The sequence below is a fragment of the Microcaecilia unicolor genome, chromosome 8 (genome assembly GCF_901765095.1).
Source record: "Microcaecilia unicolor chromosome 8, aMicUni1.1, whole genome shotgun sequence".
Taxonomy (NCBI): Eukaryota; Metazoa; Chordata; class Amphibia; order Gymnophiona; family Siphonopidae; genus Microcaecilia; species Microcaecilia unicolor.
Genome location: NC_044038.1, coordinates 64,635,157 through 64,657,328, shown reverse-complemented (window position 1 = coordinate 64,657,328; position 22,172 = coordinate 64,635,157). Strand labels below are relative to the sequence as shown.

The 22,172-nt window shown below is 45.6% G+C and overlaps 2 protein-coding genes across 3 annotated transcripts in view; both read left to right on the top strand.

The window, feature by feature from the left end:
* The first annotated feature begins 4,783 nt into the window (after window positions 1-4,783).
* HMOX2 (heme oxygenase 2) overlaps window positions 4,784-22,172 on the top strand; it is a 48,593-nt gene continuing 31,204 nt past the window's right edge. The window contains exons 1-4 of one of the 2 annotated variants that reach the window (XM_030211360.1): window positions 4,784-4,859; window positions 9,492-9,566; window positions 12,210-12,369; window positions 13,842-13,959. In XM_030211360.1, the coding sequence (XP_030067220.1) occupies window positions 12,290-12,369; window positions 13,842-13,959 (198 nt within the window). In that variant the 5' untranslated portion in view covers window positions 4,784-4,859; window positions 9,492-9,566; window positions 12,210-12,289. Of the gene's footprint in view, window positions 4,860-9,486; window positions 9,567-12,209; window positions 12,370-13,841; window positions 13,960-22,172 lie in introns of those variants that run through there. The other variant, XR_003943064.1, reaches the window with a different exon arrangement.
* LOC115475558 (heme oxygenase 2-like) overlaps window positions 9,508-22,172 on the top strand; it is a 117,688-nt gene continuing 105,023 nt past the window's right edge. The window contains exon 1 of the mRNA XM_030211362.1: window positions 9,508-9,566. The gene's annotated coding sequence lies outside the window, so the exon portion shown is untranslated. The remainder of the gene's footprint in view (window positions 9,567-22,172) is intronic.

Sequence of the window (22,172 nt, the reverse complement as noted above, 5' to 3'; positions counted from 1 at the left end):
AAGCATGTCCTTTCTATAGATCTGGGTAAAAAATTCCTTTTCTAAACACAGAAAAACACTGCCTATAACTTAAAAAACCCATATATAAATATACACACATGCTAATACCTTCTATAAACCCAAGAAAACTTACAACTTAAAAAAAGGCAAAATAAAATCATCATATGTAGACATTACTTTCTGCCTACTATACCCTTTGGTACAAAAAGTCACATCTCACACTGAATAGGATACAAAATGAAACTACTCACTTTTCTGGGGTCCTTTTACCAAGCTACGGGAAAAAGGACCCTGCACTGGCACGGGGGACTTTTTCCAGCACTCCAGGCCCCTTTTTACCGTAGCGGGTAAAAAGACCCCAGTCACACATGGCCATGTGCGGGAAGCCCTTACCGCCACCCACTGAAGTGGCGATAAGGGCCACGGTGCTAACCCGTCATCTTTTATGACCTACAGTAGAACCTAATCTTGAATTCCCAAAGGCAAAGTAGATGGAACCAAAAATTATTTGAGATTACATTCTCTTGACTAGGCAACAACTAAATTTTTCCCTTGGAAACATGGATGTCCCTGAAGTATATGCCAACGATTACGTATAACTTTTTGTATGTTTCTTGACAAACATGAGTATTTCAAAGTACATACATCTGGCACTTCTCTTACTATGCATATTTTAAGGAAATCTTCCCTGCTTCTTTCATTTGCTTTCCTTAGTCCTGCATCAATGTGTTTCTTGGGATAGTCCCTCGCGCAGAATCTTTCTAAGTCTAAGGAATTGACAAAAAGATAAATTGCGTTTTAAAGCTTGGTGATGAAAACTAGAGTAATGTAAAAATGCATTACAATCAGTCTGTTTTCTATACAATGAGGTGTAAAACTCATAATCACCTTTCTTAATTTGGAGATCCAGAAAACTAATTTCATTCTCATGGTATTGCATTTTGAAATTTAAATTAGTGTCGCTATCATTAAGCCACTCCAAAAAAGCATGTAAAGTAGAAGCAGTACCCTGACATAGTATAAAAATATCATCTATATAGCATCTGTATAATCTATTATTAGATGAAAATTGATGATGCGTCAAATATATGTCTTCAGAGAGTGCCACATACAAATTGGCAGTGTCTGGGGCCATTGTTACCCCCATTGTGGTACCTTTGTTGGTAAAATACACTTTAAAAGGCAAAATAATGTTTAGTTGATTCTATGGTGGCAAGACTCAAACTCAAAACAAACCAATTGGGAATTCGTAAATTGGTTGTAGAGTTGCGCAATGTTGAGTCAGTGATAGAAAGGGCCTCCAACTGGGGTATATTTGTATATAAAGATTCTATGTCTAAAGTAACCAATAAAGTATCAGATAAATCACCTTCATATCCATCTAGCAGATTGATCATATGACCTGAATCTTGTACAAAAGATTTAATCTCTGGAACAAAGGGAAGTTGTAGCAGAGGGAAAACTTCTGGATAGCCAAAGGCAATCTGCTTACCTCACTGACACTGACGCTGCCAGCGGCCCAGATCATTGAAGTAGGGCAGTGCTGCAGGAAGGAAAGAGCGCTACCATATCCTGCATCCTGCAGAGAGAGAGAGAGTGCAGGAAGCGAAATGCACCTATGGGTTGGGAGTGGGGAATGGAGAAAGAGCCATCACATTATCACCAGGGGAGGTGGAAGGATGCCAGACTGCAGGTAGGGTGTGGGGAAAGGGAAGAAGTCAAACCACAGGAGGGGGGAGGGAAGAAAAGAGATGCCAGACCATGGGGGGGGGGGGGGGGGAGAAAAAAGATGTCAGACCACGGGAGGGAGGAGGGGACTGAGACTTGCCATACCACAAAAGAGGGGGAGAGCTAGAGGATGCAGAACGCAGTGGCGTACCTACGTGGGCCTGGGCCCCCAAAATGGATCCAGGGACCCTGGTTTGGCTGGCGGTGTCCCCAACCCCCCCAGCTGAAGCGTTTATCCAGCGTTGCTCTCCTTACATTGCCTGCCCTGTTTCCCTCTCATTGTGTGCATGTTCGGTTTTAGTGAAACTGAGAATGCACAACACTTTGCGCATGCTCAATTTCATTAAAATCGAGCATGTACAATTTGAGTGGAAGCAGGACAGGCAATGCAAGGAGAGCATCGCTGGAGAAACGCTTCAGCTGGAGGGGGTTGGACACCCCACCAGCCAAGGTATGTGGCGTTGAAGTGGGGGGGGGGGAGCAGGGAGGTGGGCCAAAATGTGCCCCCTCACTTTGGGCTCTGGACCCCCTCCCCAGTTCGAGGTCTGGCTATGCCCCTGGCAGGACCTGCAGGGAAAGGAAGGGAAATACAGGAAGGGGGGGGGGGGGTAGAAGAGATAGAAGGAAATGAAATATGGCTGGAATCTGCAAGAGAAGGAGAAAGAGAGATAGTGGATCCAGAAGTGAGGTCAGGGGCAGGAAAAAGAGGAACCTTTCCTGAATTCCTGGGGAGGAAGGCATAAGGAAGGGGGGAGAGGGAGAGATGCTGGATAGGTGGGGGGGGATAGGGACACAAAGAGATGATGACACATGAGGTGGGATGGGCACACAGAAGGGTGATACTGGATAGGGCAAGAATACAGACACAGAAGAGAAATACTTAACGTGGTGGGAAGATAGGCAGAGGGATACAGGAAATACTAAACAGAGTGATAGCGACACAAAGGGAAGATGGATAGTGGACATGAAATGGCAAATAGACCAAAAGGCCCTGGCAAGAGATGAGAGAAGGCAGAGGAAAGCAGAAACCAGAGACTAGGACCAACATGAGGAAAATTAAATGACCAAACAAAAGAAAGAGTGGAGGAGTGGCCTAGTGGTTAGGGTGGTGAACTTTAGTCCTGAGGAACTGAGTTCAATTCCCACTTCAGGCACAGGCAGCTCCTTGTGACTCTAGGCAAGTCACTTAACCCTCCATTGCCCCATGTAAGCCGCATTGAGCCTGCCATAAGTGGGAAAGCACGGGGTACAAAAAAATAAAATAATATTATTTTTATTTATTCATTGGACTATATCAGTTTTTGGAATGTGAATGATCTGCCAGAACTAGTTTTAGACATGGCTGGGGCCCGCAAGAAAAATCTCACTCATTTGGCCTTCAATCTCCGGCCACCCTTGATGTCTGTGTAACTTCATGGAGTGTCCCCTAGTCTTTACTCTTTTCGAAAGAGTAAAAATAGATTCACTTTTACCAGTTCCACTCCATTCAGGATTTTATAGACCTCTGTCATATCTCCCCTCAGCCCTTTCTTCTTCAAGCTAAAGAGCTGTAATTTATATAGTCTAATCCCCTTAGGGGCCTTTTTACTAAGCCACGTTGGCACGTACGCGCATCCTACACATGTCAATTTGGAATTAACGCCTGGCTACCGCATGGCCCGGGAGGTAATTTCATTTTTTACGCGCATCTGCTACGTGCGCCAGAAAATAATTTTTATTTTCCTGCATACGGCAGAAACCAGGCAGCAATCGTCATTCTATGTGCGTACACGTTTACCGTACGGTTGCTGTGTGAGACCTTACCGCTGTCAATGGGTGGCAGTAAGGTCTCAGACCCAAAATGGACATGCACCAATTTTTGATGCACGTCCATTTACCGCAAAATTTTTAAAAAGGCCTTTTTTACACGCGCACTGAAAAATGGATCTGTACACACCCAAAACACATGCCTACACTAGTGCAGCCCATTTTTCAGAACACCTTAGTAAAAGGACCCCTTAATCATTTGATCACCTTACTCAGGGGTCCCTTTACAAAGCACACGCTAAAAATAAGCATGCACTAAATGCTAGATGCCCACATATTCCTATGAGTGTCAAGTGTTTAACACTCACTAATCATTAACACACGCCTTTGTAAAAGACCCCCCTCATTGTTTTTTTCCCCAGATTTATAAATATGTTAAGTAGAGAGGTGTGGTAGCTGTGGTAGTCCACTCTTAAAGGTTATCAATAGAAATCAAACAAAATAAAACATGGAAAAGAAAATAAGATGATACCTTTTTTATTGGACATAACTTAATACATTTCTTGATTAGCTTTCGAAATATGTTATAAACTGGTAAAAATACAGATCCTTTGGGAAAGTCATGGAATGTAGGTATTTACAAGGGTTTATGCAGTTAAATCATATTACTAGAGTCAAGGGTCTTCAGAATAAAAGATAGGCATGAGAAGGTCAAATGACTAGTCTAAAGCCATAAGGATGTGCAGCTTGTGCGCCAGGGAATTTGCTCCACCCGCCTTTACGAAACAGTTTGTTTTCAGAGGATATACATGCCTAGCTGAAAAACTGATGTAACATAGTATAACTGACAGGTGCAAGAAACGTAAATTAACGTCCTCCTGAGCCTGGTGTACAACCAAGCTGGTTGGACAGATCTTACAAAAATTGTCCCGAGGCGTGACACGCAAGCACTGCACTCCTCGTCGGCTCCAGATTAATGCGAAGCAACAAGGACAGGAGGAGGAGGAGGATGTTAGATTGAGAACGTCCTGTGAAGTTTATCCAAGGAGATTATCTAGGTTGGTCTCCTCTCCAGTTCTCAATCTAACCTCCTTGGCTGCTCCTCTGCGTCACTACGACAATTGTGCGTGCCGTGAGCATGCGCCGCGTGATGTTGACTAAAACAAAGCGGGTAGACGCAGCTGGAGTGGCTCCCAGTGTAGTGCTGTAATTTACGTGCTGCACGGAAACGGGTTTAATTTTTTTTATCGGAGTGCTGAAGCCGGTGAAAGCGCGGGATGGGTCATCAAGAGAGAGGTCTGTCATTGTTCTGCATTCTTTAAAGAAGCCTAAACATACATTTTTGTGTAGGATCTAGCTGGTGGATGCCTTCTGTTCGGAAATAGGTAAAATCCGGATCCCACGATTCCCTACTTATAAACGCCAAACCTGCTGTCGGGGGATCGGGAGTTTATCAAGTGGTTTACGATTACGGGTGGTAGGTTTGTCCCCAGTGATGTCATCTACGCTCTTTCTAGGGTTACATTCCCTATGGAAAGGATTCTTAAGCGGGAATCGTATCCCTCCACCACCACATTTCTCAATACCTTCCCAGATGAAGCGTCCGTCCACCTTCTTCAGGAACTTGAACCAGAAGATATCAGTGCAGGGCTCCGAGAACAGCCCCTCTCCCAGCCAAAGGGACTGGTGGGCGGTGTGGCCTTCACAGGAAGGGGACAGCCACCTGCTGATCCCAGTGGGTCACCAGGCTTGCCAGATGGGGAAAAATTTCCCAGCCCCAAAGGAGCCGATAAATAGCTCATGCTGCCCAACGAGCTATCTGAGGGGCAGGGCTCCCATAAGTATTGCCACACTGGAACAGACCAAAGGCCCATCAAGCCCAGCATCCTGTTTCCAACAGTGGCCAATCCAGGTCACAAATACCTGGCAAGATCCCCAAAAAGTTCAATACATTTTATGCTTCTTATCCCAGAAATAAGCAGTGCATTTTCCCCAAGTCATTTTAATAATGGTCTATGGACATTGCCTATAGGAAGCTGACCAAACCTTTTTTAAACCCTGCAAAGCTAACTGCCTTTAAAGATAGGCATGAGAAGGTTAAATGACTTGCCTAAAGCCACACAAATGGTTCAAAGTTTTGATTCCCCGGTACCAGGGATTTAGGACAAACACGCTCCCAGCTGCTCCTTCCTCCCTCCCTCCCTCTGGTGTTAATATTTGTTGGGCTACTTTTGGGCTGTAGTTTCTGCCTTACGTGTGTGTACCAATAGAAAACATTAAAGAAAAACTTAACACACAAGGTAATCCAAGCCAGTTGGTGCAAACATTTCCAGCCCAACTTTTTCATCCAGACCATCTACATACACAGTGGCATACCAAGAAACAATTAACTGGATATTTTGTCCAAAAATGCACCTTAATGCATTCTAGACATCATAAGAATACATACCAGATCATATGCACCTTTCAGTGGAAGGTACCACTGTTATTTTCATGTAAGTAAAAAAAAAAAAAAAGTAGTTTCTCTCTTTGCAAATTCAAGAGCACAACAATTTGATATTTAAATTAAACTACCCATGATTCTAGTAATTAAAGCTGAGGAAATGCAACATACTTTTCACAAAGTATAGTAGCTTAGTTACAACATACTCAGTATACTGAAAAAGGTGTGAGCAAAATCTAAATAAATACATAAGTACATTCTAAGTGTATTCTGGGGTAACACCCAGTGCATTATATAAGCACAAATAAGAGTAGCTGAATGTTTGGTGCAGTCTAACAGACTAAATGAACAACTGATGCGTCACCGTTTCAAAAGACAATTCAAAATCAGAAGATTTTCAGCTCTCTAGTCCCTGTACTTGGAGTTAAAATGTGGAACTCTCTACCTAGTTCCATCTGAACAGAAAACAGCTACCTTAGCTTCAGGAAGAGGCTAAACACCTTTCTCTGCCCCAAGACTGGTTCATAACAATCCATTGACTTCTACCTCCTAGTATCATCCTTTATCCTTTCCTGTAATGTTTTTGGTCTAATGCATTACACCACTGGTCTCTAATTGTTCTCATACCTCACACTAATATCTGCTTTTGTCTCATTTAGAATGTAACCGCTCTGAACCTTGGAAAAGGGATATTAGTGGTATACAAGAATTGATTTGATTTGTTTAGCTACCAGAGAAACTGCAGGTTTTTACTATTTACTTCTTCAGACAGCTTTTTTTTTTTTTTTAAGTTCACCTTTATTTGTATCCACTCAAGTGAAGTCGCAGAGCAACACCACAACTATATGTTGCAATTGAAATTCCTACTCTTTTCACACAGACTTATGGATTCTTTTGTAAATGATATGCCTACAAAAAGAAAACAAGCATTTAGACAAGCCAGTACTCACAAATCAGACCTGCTTTCCACAAGCTATGCACATTTGTTTGAATTTCAGAAAAACAACAGGGGACAAGCTCGGGAGTTGGGACTAATATTGGTAAACACTTGCTCAGTGGAAAAATGGTGAATACAACCACATCCTCCCAGGAAGGTAAATTGTTGAATTCGAGTAGGCCTGGGAATAAGCACAGACAAGCTGCAGTTAAACCCATAAGACAACCTACCTTAGTGCATCACAGCAGCTGGGTCAGCTCAGTTGTCATGTGCCAACACACAGCTCCTGGTCCCCTTCTCCAGGTGAAGTCCATCCCCCTCCATCAAACACCCTACACATAATAACTTTTCCTTCGGTGCCCCCTCCCTTGTGAAACCCATCACTGCCCCCTGCACAAACACCTTGTGCACTGAAGGGCGCTGAGGACAAACGCACATTCAGCAGCCTCTTTCCTTGGAGCCATCATGAAAGGAGAGCGATTACTCACTGATCACTGAAGGACTGTCTGGAGCAATGGAAGCATGGTGGTGGTGGCAGATCGGTCTCGCTCTCACAAGGAAATTTGGCTTGCGCCGGATCCTGCCTCCCTTGCCCTCCTATTGGTTGAATTTGACCAATAGGAGGGTGAACAGAGTGTGGGAAAATGGGCCAACCTGTGGGCTGTGGCGGTAAAAACCACCCAAAAAGTTGCAAACTGCGACTTTTAAATAAAGTTCCCGCAGCCAACCTGGCAACTTTGTGTGTCAACATCGAGAGAATAATGTCCCAGTGCTTCACAGTCTCTCCCCCACCTCACCTGCACAGCAGTTGCTTTCTCTGGCCTGGGGTTTTGGCTTCCAAAGCCAAGCTAGGTTCTTCTAAGTGGATAGGATCACCCCAGGCAGGCTGTGTAAGCTCAGCAGCAGTTTCCCTGGAGGCACAGATTTCAGACTTTCTGCTCTGTTACTTATGCCACAGTGAGGGAGTGAGAACAAAAATGCTGTACACCACCTTGAATGAATTGCTTCATAAGGCATTAATAGAAATGGACGGGCAGAACAGTGTCGGATCAGCCAGAATTTCCAGTAGGTTGGTTCCTGCTCCCTGGAGCTGTTCTGATCTGAGAACTAGTGATTTATCTATTATTTATTTATTAGGATTTATTTACTGCCTTTTTGAAGGAATTCACTCAAAGCAGTGTACAGTAAGAATAGATCAAACATGAGCAATACGCAATTACAGCAGTAAAAATATTCAACTAACAATACAAAGTATGGCATGGTATACTACTTGCAATGTCAACACAATACGTAATAGAACATTATAATTGGTAGTGAAGGGTAAGGCAAAGTTGTAACAGAGGGATACGAAAGTAGGAAGAGTTAGAAAGTAAGGTGACTGATTTGAAGAAAGTTGCACATGAGGTCAGAGAGGTGGTTAAATATCTCAGCTAGGGTAGAAGTGGATAAACATGTCCTACTGCAGCATATGCAGCCCAAGTCACTCCTTGTGTGTGTGAGTGAGACTAACAAGTTAGTTACTTCTTCCATTAAAGGCCTGATTGAAGAGCCAAGCTTTCACCTGCTTCCTGAAGTAGAGATAGTCTTGTGTTAAGCGGAGCCTTTCAGGCAATGCATTCCAGAGTGTGGGGGCTACTTCTGAGAAGGCTTACTTGCGGGTATCACATTGTGTAATGTCTTTTGGAGAGGATGTGGTTAGTGAAAGTCCTTGGGAGGACCTTAGTGTCTTTGGTGGTGTGTGGAGGATCATCCTATTCTTCAGATACTCAGGCCTTTTCCTTTCAGGGCCTTGAAGTTCAGCCAGAGAGTTTTAAATTTAGCCCTGTTTTGTACTGATTGAAGAATCCTAGCTTTTTGGTCTTGAAATCAGTTCTGTTGGCATCGATGAGACATCAAGCCAGGTTTTAGCAGAGGTATAGGTTGTGCTAAGGATGTTGCTTTCCAATGACTCTGTTGTGATGTTGAGATGCTTAAGGTGTGAATATACAGATGTGGGAGGAAAAGAGGTCTGTGGATGTAGGGGATATATTTCAGATAGTAGAAGGGGAAATGGTTTCTTCCCTCTTGTTCAGAATTTTGGTTTTGCCCTGTCAGGCCTGTCACCTTTCTACAAGTATATGGAGTTACAAAAAGGACAGAGGCTGGTGACATCTCATAGATTAATCAGTTTGAAGCATGAGCTTTGTAGGACAAATGTCTAGTTCAGATGCATCTGATGAAGTAAACATTTGTTCTAAATACTAGTCTGTAAGGTACCTCTGTCATTTTTAAAACTCCTCCTAACACAACTTTCCTGATACATTTTTGTCAAGTCATCACCTGCAGCTGCCAAGTAGAGCCACTAGTGATTCCAAAGAATTTGACCTGTCAGGATAGGTGAGCTCAAAACTGGGGCACTCATGACCTGATTTAGTGCAGGCAGAAGAAACCCAACCCAGATTATTGTTCTTTCAATCTGAGGACATCCATTTCACATCCTCCCGCATTGGGTTAGCTGCTCTGAAGAAGCAATAGTGGGTCGCTAGAAAGAGTAACTTGAAAACTAGGCATTAAGATTGTGTTGAAAAGGCCGTCTGAAGTTCTACGCTCGGAGATCACCTGAACTTGTTACTTGATCCTGCTTTTTGTTTCCAACAGGTCTTTAACCTCTGAAAGGAGAAGTGATAGAGGCCAAGAGGAAGGAAAGAAGTCTGAAGGAACGTAGACACTCAGGTACAGTACTGATTTATAGAATATACTGTGCATGAGAGGCCGATAAAACTCATCACTGTGAGCGCTCTATCTATAGAAGGGGAACTTTGAAGGGAACATCACTGGCTTATCACTTGTTAGTGTTTCCAAGACCATTTTATCAAACAGTGTTTGCTTCAGTTTTATGTATTTATTTCTTTATACAGAGTATCTGTATTTTATCTGGTATATCTAGAGTAGAAGAATAGCCTGATGGTTAGAGCAACGGGCTGAGAACCAGGGAAACCCAGTTCAGATCCTGCTACTGCTCCATATGATCTTGGGCAGATCACTTAACACCTCCCTCCCAATTGCCTCAGGTATAGACTTACATTGTAAGCCCTCTGGGGACGGGGAAATAGCTACTGTACCTGACAGCTTGAGCTACTACTGAAAAAAGCCTGAGCCTAAACCAAAATCCCTTTCCTTCTATTCCTATCATTTCTGTGTGAGTGTACATGAGCTGTAGTATAACTTCTGCATCTGCCATAGGATCCCCTTCGTATTGAAATATTGTTTTCTGTAGCGCTGTCTGTTTGCACAGCACGATATAACCCTTACATGTGACTAAGTGTGCTTATCCCAGAGTACTTAGAGGCCGAGTTTCAGCACAGGGAGATAGTGACTTTCTGAGGAGATCTTGCTAGAGTTTTGCCGCATTACAGCACTGACGGTCTTAACCTAAACAAAGCTTTAACTCATGCATTTCTTTCTGAAATGGATTAATTGTTCCTCAGCTGCTAGTAATAAGCTGGAGAATCACGCAGTGGATATAGTGGTTGGGTTGAGAAAGGCCATGTGTCGTTGGGATTTGTTTTGTGTGCTGGAATTAGCAGAATTTCTGTGAGAGCAATTGACCCCTCCACCTCACACAGTCTTTTCTCCGGACCCATTTCTCCTGACATTGTTCTGGGTAGATAGAAATTTGTATGATGGAGAAAAGTGTCTCAAAAGTGCAGAACTGACAGAAATGGCTCTTAAAACCTTTTCAGGTCCGTTTGGAATGTAAAAGTGTATTTGTTGAAGGTGAAAATGTCCAGATGTACTTAAGAGTATCCTTATAGTGGTACGTCCTCTCCATTCACTAGGCAAGGTCCACTGTATTGCTCATCGATTAATGAGGAAAGGTTTGGGGTATTGCATGTTTAGATACAAGAATGAGCAAGTGCAGTATCATCTGAACAGGGCAGTAAGTGTTAACACAAATCCAAGAAGGGACCAGGACCGTTAGTTTATATTAAATTGGGAATAAGCAGGCAGACCAAGCAGCAACTAAAGCCCAGTGCAGACTAGTGCACGTTAAATGGGAGATGGAAAGAAGGAAAAGGAATATGAGCCCTATATCCAGTTACAATTGGATTGTGGGGTTCACACCCCTTAAAAAAATATGTAAAGGAATCCCTAAACTAATGAGGAGATGCAAGTGTACTGTTGGGCGATGGTGTTTCCCATATTGACAGTACGCTGCACGGAACCCACCCAGGATGTCTGTGCTGTTTGGGAATTGGCAGCACTAGAAAAATCCCAGATAGTAGAGGCACCTAAAATATGGTGCATAAGTATGTAAAAATCCACTTGAAACACTTTAGCTAATGGGCCCAGAGAGAAATGTGGCAAAATAAAGGGGGAAATGAGCAAAATAGTACAAGAAAAGAGTGAAAAAACAAGTGAGAATAAGGAAAACAAATTTCTCTGGCTCCTAACAATTTTTACCCACTTAGCAAGCCGAAATTTCAAATAATAATAACTTATCACCGTGAGCTGTTAACATATAATATAATTCTAATTTATATTGTGGAGGAAAAGACCTCAATAGTCTATGCTTGGCAGAAGATCAAAAATTTCTAAGTGCCAGCTTTGTTTAGACTCCAGTATTATCATTGGTCGAAAAGCTCCACGTTTTTATATATTTTTTTGATATTTTCAATTGATTATGACATGGAGGCACATCATAAGATACATATTTAAATAGCACTTAGCTTAAATCTCCACTTATGATGTGCCTCAGAATGTCATAATCATTAGAAAATATTTAAAAAAATTTTGATCTGCTGCCAAGCATAAACTATTGAGGTCTTTTCCTCCACAATATAAATTAGAATTATACGTTAACAGCTCACGGTGATAAGTTATTATTATTTGAAATTTCAGCTTGCTAAGTGGGTCTTTACATTAATTTTGCTGAATATTTGTCTGGTCAATACTGGATCCTAAAAAGGTTTAGCCAGTACTCAACTTTTTTTCCACCCTGGATGTTCCCATGTCCAGTTTGTCTGTTCATATGGGATGGTTTGTAAAGTTAACTGGTGCATCTTCTGTGGCCTTTTTTAAGGAAATCTTGTCCCTGTAAGGACAATGTGCTGTGATTGTACAGTACTGTGTACGCTAAATAGAGCTTTATCACAGCATTTCTCTAATTGTACAGTGCTGTGCATCCTTACTGTGCTTGATTTAGTCATTGCCCTGAGAATGTACAGTGATTGGAAAGGATAATTAAAAATACATTGTCTACCCTCTTCTCTTAACAAATACTTCATTTAAGGATTTTGTGATGGAAACGCTTTGCTCCTTAACATCATGGAAATATCGAGAAATCTGACTGTATTTATTACTGGTTTGAAACAGGAATAAAAACGTAAGGATACGAAGCAAAGACCCAAAACCCAGCAGGAGTCTGACGTGGTGTGAAATCCAGCCCAGCAAAAATGCCCCAGGAGATCTTGGAGGCCGGAGAAGAGCCCGAAGCTCTGCTGTATGAAGAGAGCCTCCAGGATGAGGATGTGAGGTGGGGATCTAAACGGCTCTTAATGCGTGCTATATTTGTTATAGAACTTGTAGCACTAGCACAGGTTGGACTTTATTGAGTAAAGAATTTTTCCTTAAGTGAGAAAAAGCCCAATTTGGAGTAAAGCCCAGTATCTGCCATTTCATGTCCTGAGATTGTATGGTTCTCCTGTCCTTCATGCTTATGGGATGGGATCTTTTTTGGGGAGGCTGGCAAATCAGTGGGAGTGGGAAGGGTTTCATCTTGGAGGCAGTGTCTGGATATGGGTTTGTTTTGCACAAACCGAGGTGCTTCTAGGTTAGGGTGTGTGGAGTATGATCTCAGTCTGTCAGAATTTGTGCTGGTGCTTGCTTTGATGCTTGGAATTTGCCAAAAGACACCTTCCTTCTGGAATTATTAGAATATTTCCTTTGTGGTAGGTCTTGTGATTTTATGAGTCTCACGTGGAAGTCATTTTTTGTATATCAGAGAAATGGGGATGTATTTTCTGTGAAAACTGCCTCTGAACTCCTGGGACCGATCATACATATCACTCACTGAGAGGGGAACTTATGAACAGTGGGCTACTGTTAAGTCAGGTTATTTTAGCACAGGGTTTCATTGTGTAATATGGGACCCTGTGGGGTAAAAACATAACATAGCAATTGTGTAATATGGGACCCTGTGGGGTAAAAACATAACATAGCAATGTGGGCTACTGTTATGTTATGCTATGCTATGTTAACGTCCCTTCTGAGCCAGTGAGCCAGCTCTGTGGTCTCCCATGTGCTATGTGGCTTCTCCCTGCACCCTACAAGATAAAATTTCACGCCAAACACCTTTCTCCTGTAAAGCAAGCTTTTCTGAAGGCACTGACCCCCAGATTCTATATAGGGGGGCATGGAACGGGCGGATAATAGGCGTTACTAAAGATTATGCGCACTATTATAGAATACACCCGCTCCACTCCTAACTTAGTTGCCAGCATTTACACCAAGTTTTACTTGGTGTAAATTCCCGCAACTAGATTTAGTCACATGGACGGACATATTCTGTAAACCGCTCCTAAAGTTAGATGCGGTTTATAGAATACACCTAGGCATATTTTTTTACAGCGCCATATATAGAATCTAGCCATGAATGTCTTAAGGAAATTGGCTCCTTGCATTTGTAGGTCACTGGTTTAAAACTGGCTCAGGACACTCATGGCTGAAAGTTGTTACCATCTGCCAGTTGCTTGGTGGCCTTGGTCCATTTCCCAGTACACAGGTGTCCTCATGACTAACTCTGCCATTGCAGTTGCCACAGGCTGACAGTCTTGGCAGAGAAACCAAGGACTGCACAAGGTTGAAGCATACTGGCAGTGCTGCTTGAGGAAAACCTGTTCATTGGGTATGCAGACGGGTTTCTAATGCTGTCTAATACCATAAACACATACAGAACATTTCTATAAGCGCAGGTGTCCACGGTCTAATTGTTTTTTGCTTTTATAGCCCCATGGATCTGTCAGAACTGCTGAAGGAAGGAACCAAGGAATCCCATGAACGAGCAGAAAACACTCAGTTTGTCAAAGACTTTCTGAAGGGCCGCATTAAGAGGGAACTTTTCAAGGTTAGAGGCCTCAAGAATTCTTTAGCACTGGAGAGGAGAACCAGCCTGGGGCTTTTCTGCAAGGAGTTTCAGCAGAATTTGGGGTGGATGTAGCAAGTGTTTCTTCGTTTTATACCTATTGGAAACCCCTTTTGTAATTTCAGTCTTTGGTGTTGCACAGTAAGGTTTAAGAGTTCAAGAGCTTCTTGAATAATATGGTGGCCCCCTGTCTCTTTCAGATGCCTCAGTTTCATCCTCTTTTCTCCCATATCCCCTTCACGTCCTCTTTCAGGTTCCTTCTTAAGTACTCCCCCTTCTTCTCTCTGCCCCTCTTAAGTTCCTCTCCTTCTCCCTACCTTTTAGGTGAGGAGAATGAAAGCCGCAAGCTGGCGACATGGCACTGTGCTGCTGCAGTTTCTCCCTGAGACGCTCACCAGGGAAAGTGCCCTTTTATCCTTATGCTGCTGGTCTCCTGTTGCAGTCTCTCTGTGGTGGCCCAGGACAGAGAAATGGGTTTCCTTTGGAACTCTCTGGATGGGCTTTTCTCCGAGGACAAGCAGGCTGCTTGTTCTCACGACTGGGTTGACGTCCACGGCAGCCCCCACCAACCAGAACAAAACCGCGGGCGGTCCCGCACGCAGGGCACGCCCACCGCGCATGCGCAGCCGTCTTCCCGCCCATGCGCGACCGTTCCCGCTCAGTTTTTTTCTATTCCGCGCTGGAGAGAGACGTGTTAGCGTCTCTCTCTCTCTGTCATCCCCGGAAATCAGATCGCGGCCTAGCCGCGAGTTTTTTCTCTTTACGAACGCGTTCGCGTACTTCTTTCTTTCTTCTGTAAAAAAAAAAAGGTTTGTCCCCTTGTCGTCTTTTAGCCGCGGGGGCGCCTCGTTGCGGCCTTGTGGCCGCACGGTCGTTTCTTTTTCGGGTGTGCTTTTCACTGCCACCATCGAAGACTTTGACTTCGCCGACGCGATTTTTCCGTCGATGTCCTCGAAAGTCCTGAGCGGATTCAAGAAGTATGGCCGGCAGATCTCGCAAACCGATACCCACGCTTGGTGCCTCCAGTTCCTTGGGCTGGAGCATAATACCAAGACGTGCACCTTGTGTCTCGGCTTGCGGAAGCGGACACAGGTGGCGAGGCAAGTTCTTCAGGACCGTCTTTTTGGAACTTGCGCCGGTCCCTCGACGGCATCGGTGTCGATGGCCGGATCTTCGGTACCGGTACCGATGTTGACGAAATCAGCACCGACGATGGCACCGACCCCAGGAGTACAGGTACCGTTGGCCCGCCGGCGGCGAGCGGCCGCGCAGGCAATCGGCCCCGGCCACTCCCTCTACCCAGGGCCATCGGGACCGAACCCTGTCAGACCCGATCCCTCAAGGCCGGGAGGTTCTACCTCCTCTTCATCTCTACCGCCGAACGCTGATGACGGGCACCGAAAGAAAACCAAGAAGCACCGTCATCGGTCACCCACGGCGCACGGGACTACCAGCTCCGGCGCCTCGAGAGATGATTCGACGCCGAGGAAGCGGCAGTGCCGAGAGGAGCGTTCCCCCTCGGTTGAAGAGGTGTCGCTGCGTCAGTCCATGGGTGCTTCGGTACCGTCTCCTGGACCCGAGCAGCTTCCGGCACCGACACCCACACCGGCCCCCCTGCCTTTCCCGACAGCGGGCCTTGACAAGTGCCTCCGAGCCATCCTTCCAGGGATTCTGGAAGGGCTGATGCGCCAGGCTCTGCCGGCGCCGTTGATGGAGGCGTTGGTGTGCTCTAGCCCGATGCCGCGGCCCCCGACGCCGCTTGCGGCACCGGTGTCGACCGCCACGCAGGTGGAATCCCCGTCGATGGAGGGAGCTTCATCCCCGCCGGCGCGGGAGTCCACCGCTCGACGCCATCACCGGGGACTTGGTTCCTCGCAGTCGAGATGGGCCCGGTTAAGGTCTGAGCTGCAAAAGCTCATGTCCGACACCGAGGAAGAGGCCTCGTGGGGGGAGGAGGAGGACCCCAGATATTTCTCCTCAGAGGAGTCTGAGAGCCTTCCCTCCGACCCCACTCCTTCACCGGAGAGGAAGCTCTCGCCCCCTGAGAGCCTCTCCTTTGCCTCCTTCGTCAGGGACATGTCTATTTGCATTCCCTTCCCCGTGGTCTCTGTGGATGAGCCGAGGGCTGAGATGCTCGAGGTCCTCGACTATCCATCACCACCTAGAGAGTCTTCCACGGTGCCGTTGCACAATGTCCTCAAAGAGACACTGCTTTGGAACTGGCTGAAGCCATTATCTAACCCCACCATCCCCAAGAAAGCGAAGTCCCAATACAGGATCCACTCTGACCCAGAGTTGATGCGGCCCCAATTGCCTCATGACTCTGCGGTCGTGGACTCTGCTCTCAAGAGAGCACGGAGTTCGAGGGATACCGCCTCGGCGCCCCCGGGGCGGGAGTCTCGCACTCTGGACTCGTTTGGGAGGAAGGCCTACCAATCTTCCATGCTCGTGACCCGCATCCAGTCATACCAGCTCTACATGAGCATTCACATGCGGAACAATGTGAAGCAACTGGCGGACCTGGTCGACAAGCTCCCTCCGGAGCAGTCCAGGCCCTTTCAGGAGGTGGTCAGGCAGCTGAAGGCGTGCAGAAAGTTCCTGTCCAGGGGTATCTATGACACCTGTGATGTGGCATCCCGAGCTGCGGCCCAAGGTATAGTGATGCGCAGACTCTCCTGGCTGCGTGCCTCTGACCTGGACAACCGCACCCAGCAGCGACTGGCGGATGTCCCTTGCCGGGGGGATAACATTTTCGGCGAGAAGGTCGAGCAGTTAGTGGACCAACTACACCAGCGGGAAACCGCTCTTGACAAGCTCTCCCACCGGGCGCCTTCAGCATCCATCTCAGCAGGTGGACGTCCATGCAGTGTACTATCCACCTTCTGGAGCTGCTGGGGTTTGTGAAAAATTACCCGAAGTCCCATCTCCAGCCAGTCCAATCTCTGGAATTCATAGGAGCGCTGCTGAATTATCAGACGGCTCAGGCCTTCCTTCCCGAATCAAGGGCGCAGAACCTTCTATCCCTTGCCTCTCAGACCAGAGCGTCTCAGCAGGTCACAGCTCGGCAGATGTTGAGACTCCTGGATCATATGGCCTCCACGGTTCATGTGACTCCCATGGCTCGCCTTCACATGAGACTTGCTCAATGGACCCTAGCTTCCCAGTGGTGTCAAGCTACCTGGAATCTAGAAGATGTCATCCGCCTGTCTATCAGTTGCCGCAATTCGCTGCACTGGTGGACCATTCGGACCAATTTGACTCTGGGACGTACATTCCAAATTCCGCAGCCCACGAAGGTGCTGACGACGGATGCATCTCGCCTGGGGTGGGGAGCTCATGTCGATGGGCTCCACACCCAGGGGTTGTGGTCCCTCCAGGAACAGGATCTTCAGATCAACCTCCTGGAGCTCCGAGCGGTCTGGAACGCACTGAAGGCCTTCAGAGATCGGCTGTCCTGCCAAATCATCCAAATTCGGACAGACAATCAGGTTGCAATGTATTACATCAACAAGCAGGGGGGCACCGGATCTCGCCCCCTGTGTCAGGAAGCCGTCGGGATTTGGCGTTGGACCTGCCAGTTCGGCATGCTTCTCCAAGCCACATACCTGGCAGGCGTAAACAACAGTCTGACCGACAGACTGAGCAGAGTCATGCAACCGCACGAGTGGTCGCTCCATTCCAGAGTGGTACGCAAGATCTTCCGAGAGTGGGGCACTCCCTCGGTAGACCTTTTCGCCTCTCAGACCAACCACAAGCTGCCTCTGTTCTGCTCCAGACTACAGGCACACGGCAGACTAGCATCGGATGCCTTTCTCCTCCATTGGGGGACCGGCCTCCTGTATGCTTATCCTCCCATACCTTTGGTGGGGAAGACCTTACTGAAGCTCAAGCAAGACCACGGCACCATGATTCTGATAGCGCCCTTTTGGCCCCGTCAGATCTGGTTCCCTCTACTTCTGGAGTTGTCTTCCGAAGAACCGTGGAGATTGGAGTGTTTTCCGACTCTCATTTCGCAGAACGACGGAGCGCTTCTGCACCCCAACCTTCAGTCTCTGGCTCTCATGGCCTGGATGTTGAGGGCGTAGATTTTGCTTCGTTGGGTTTGTCTGAGGGTGTCTCCTGTGTCTTGCTTGCCTCTAGAAAGGATTCCACTAAAAAGAGTTACTTTTTCAAGTGGAGGAGGTTTGTTGTTTGGTGTGAGAGCAAGGCCCTAGAACCTCGTTCTTGTCCTGCACAGAACCTGCTTGAATACCTTCTGCACTTATCAGAGTCTGGCCTCAAGACCAACTCAGTAAGGAATCACCTTAGTGCGATTAGTGCTTACCATCATCGTGTAGAGGGTAAAGCCCTCTCTGGAGAGCCTTTAGTCGTTCGATTCATGAGAGGCTTGCTTTTGTCAAAGCCCCCTTGTCAAGCCTCCTGCAGTGTCATGGGATCTCAACGTCATCCTCACCCAGCTGATGAAACCTCCTTTTGAGCCACTGAATTCCTGCCATCTGAAGTACTTGACCTGGAAGGTCATTTTCTTGGTGGCAGTTACTTCAGCTGTAGGGTCAGTGAGCTTCAAGCCCTGGTAGCTCATGCTCCTTATACCAAATTTCATCATAACAGAGTAGTACTCCGCACTCACCCTAAGTTCTTGCCAAAGGTGGTGTCGGAGTTCCATCTTAACCAGTCAATTGTCTTGCCAACATTCTTTCCCAGACCACACACCCGCCCTGCTGAACGTCAGTTGCACACATTGGACTGCAAGCAAGCGTTGGCCTTCTATCTGGAACGGACACAGCCCCACAGACAGTCCGCCCAATTGTTTATTTCTTTCGACCCCAATAGGAAAGGGGTCGCTGTCGGGAAACGCACCATCTCCAATTGGCTAGCAGATTGCATTTCCTTCACTTACGCCCAGACTGGGCTGGCTCTTGAGGGTCATGTCACGGCTCATAGTGCAGCGTCAGTGGCCCACTTGAAGTCAGCCACTATTGAAGAGATTTGCAAGGCTGTGACGTGGTCATCTGTCCACACATTCACATCACATTACTGCCTCCAGCAGGATACCCGACGCGACAGTCAGTTCGGGCAGTCGGTGCTGCAGAATCTGTTTGGGGTTTGAATCCAACTCCACCCTCCAGGACCCGATTTATTCTGTTCAGGCTGCACTCTCAGTTAGTTGTTCTTCGTAGGTCAATTTCTGTTATGCCCTCGCCGTTGCGAGGTTCAATTGACCTGGGTTCTTGTTTTGAGTGAGCCTGAAAACTAGGGATACCCCAGTCATGAGAACAAGCAGCCTGCTTGTCCTCGGAGAAAGCAAATGATACATACCTGTAGCAGGTGTTCTCCGAGGACAGCAGGCTGATTGTTCTCACCTACCCTCCCTCCTCCCCTTTGGAGTTGCGTTTTACTCATTCCTTTGCTTGTCATTCAACTGAGCGGGAACGGTCGCGCACGGGCGGGAAGACGGCTGCGCATGCGCGGTGGGCGTGCCCTGCGTGCGGGACCGCCCGCGAAGTTTTGTTCCGGTTGGTGGGGGCTGCCGTGGACGTCAACCCAGTCGTGAGAACAATCAGCCTGCTATCCTCGGAGAACAACTGCTACAGGTATGTATCATTCACTTTCTAGTCTGTGGCTGTTCTTCTCTCATTTCAGTGGGGATGAGTTAGTGCCCTGCTTTCATAACATGTTTACTTTGTAGTAGCAAATTATCATCGTCCAAGAAAATGTGCTTCTTATTTATACGCCAACATGCTTTTGTGGTGCATGAAGGGAAGTGAATTGCATATTCTTCTGTCATTCGCATTGAATCAAGTATCCGCGTTTAATATTGTAACCTTTTCATTCTTTTTTTTTTTTTGCAAAAAAACTTTTATTTGAAAACAAAAATACTACAAAACAGCAAAATATCAATCCAAATACCAGCAGATGTAAATCCCCCTCAACATCCCCTCCTCCGAACAGCAAGGTCAATAAAACCATCACTAATTCCATGGAGGGAGGGGGTTTCAGAGATAACATGGGTCCGGGTACTATAAGAGTCAAAGCCCTGGATGAGATATTCTGTTATAGGGGGCGATGGGGTGGGGGGGGGAGGGTAAGATCTTTGAATAAAGTTAAGGGTAGATGGTCCGTTGTTTGTACTGTTAAGGGTTGGGAGGGGGGACAGGGATTACTTAAAAAATGTAATTGATGTTTCAGTAAGACGATTGAGTAAGCACTTGCTATTTATAGTGTTTTGTGTAACACTGGGGGGTGTTCCAATTTGTTCTTTTTTTTATTATTATGTTGCCATCAGTAAATATATTGAAACATAAAACCATCATTAATTCTCTATGCCCAATCAAGTCCAGACACTACAGCAAAGAAGAAAAAGGGGAACAAATTATTATGTCTGTGTTACTACATCTGTGGTAGATGTCTTCCACTTGTGACAAATGTCCCAAACCTTATGACAAGCAATTACTTGACCATTTTGAATTGCAGTCAGTTTAATCATCTGATGTATGTAGTCCATCTTGTGAAGTACCATGTCCATAGTTGACGTATAAGGCTGTTTCCACACCGCTGCTAAAACAATCTTGCTAGCTGTAAATAAACTAGTGGCAATTTTATGATAGTCCAACTTTACCCCAGAGGGTTTAAAATGCAATAAAACAGTGGTTCCCAAACCTGGGCCTGGAGGCACCCCAGCCAGTCAGGTTTTCAGGATATCCACAATGAAGATTCATGAGAGAGATTTCCATGCACTGCCTCCACTGCATGCAAATAAATCTATCTCATGAATATTCATTGTGGATATCCTGACAACCTGACTGATTGGGGTTTCTCCAGGATCTGGTTTGGGATCCACTATAATAAACAATACTCTGCTTTTGCAGGGTAAGTTACGTTAAGAATCTGTCGAAGGACCTTTCAAGATGGTATTGCAAAAAGGCTATACCATAGGGCAGGCCCACCAGATATGATAAATGTACCCAAGTACCATATTTAAACACTGTGGAGTGTAATACCATCTATAAAGAATTTTGTAACTGTTCTCCACTAAGCTACTAGCTATAGAGACATTTAACAAATATTTAAAAGTAACCTTCCACTGCCTAAATTCCAAAGTGGTCCCAAGTTCTGTTTCCCGTGTGTTAATATGATACAGAATTGGAATGGTCGATAAAACCAGTGCTTTATAGAGTTTCGTGATACACCCTCTGCTTCCACCTCCCTTCATTGCCTTTTCAAGAAGAGTTTCCTCTAATCCAAGTTCCTCTTTAGCCCTATGGACAATAAGACTCCTTATTGAAAATGCTGATGGGTGTGAAGCCCATACTTATCTTGCAACTCTGAGAAGGGCAATAGCCCCCCCTCCTCCCACACCTGGTCCAAGGATCAAAACACTTGCTGCTCCCATACTCTATAAGTAACCTTTTCATTCCTGATTCTTGCCTATAGATTTTCTTCATTCTCCCTTCGTGTCTCTTTCACTCTTTCCCCTTCCATCCCTTTTATTTGTTTTTATTTTCTTGTTTTAGGCCCTCTCCCTTCCTAACTTTACATCTTTCTCTCCCCAGTCCCTCTCTCAGACCAAGGTAGCAGCATAAACCATGAATGAAGAAGGATTTCCTCACCTCTAGGCACCATAAGCTACTGAGCTCTCTGAGCCTGATATTCAAATAATTTATGCACTTAACTTTGAGATTTATGCTCATAATTTGGCCAAGTACTACATTTAATATTCAAAATTTTCCTCAACTAATTTTAAGAGGGTACAAAGTGGGTGGCAATGTGGGGGGAAGGGAGAAGTTAGGAGCTTAGTACTGATTTTCAGCACTAGGCTCATAAATCTACACAAACCAATGGCAGGCCTACCTTTTTATAACCATAAATTTTAAACTCCTAAATTAAGCTGAAAATAGGGCACACATTTAGGAGCTGAACTTTATTATTATTTTTTTTAATTGGACCTTCTTAGTGCAGATCTCCATGCAAGGTGAAAGGGGTATGAGAGAATCTGTTGATCATTTTCTATCTTTCTCTTTTTACATCTTTCTCGTCCCTTCATATCTGGATTTCTGCTCATTTCCTTCTTTCTTTACCTCTCTAGTTTTTCATTCCTCTTTCCTCTCTTCCCCTTTCTCTGCTTAGGAGTGGTAGCCCCAGTCTCTGTGTGGGAGATTATCAGAGTACTTAGTGATGAGGACATTTCCTCTCAA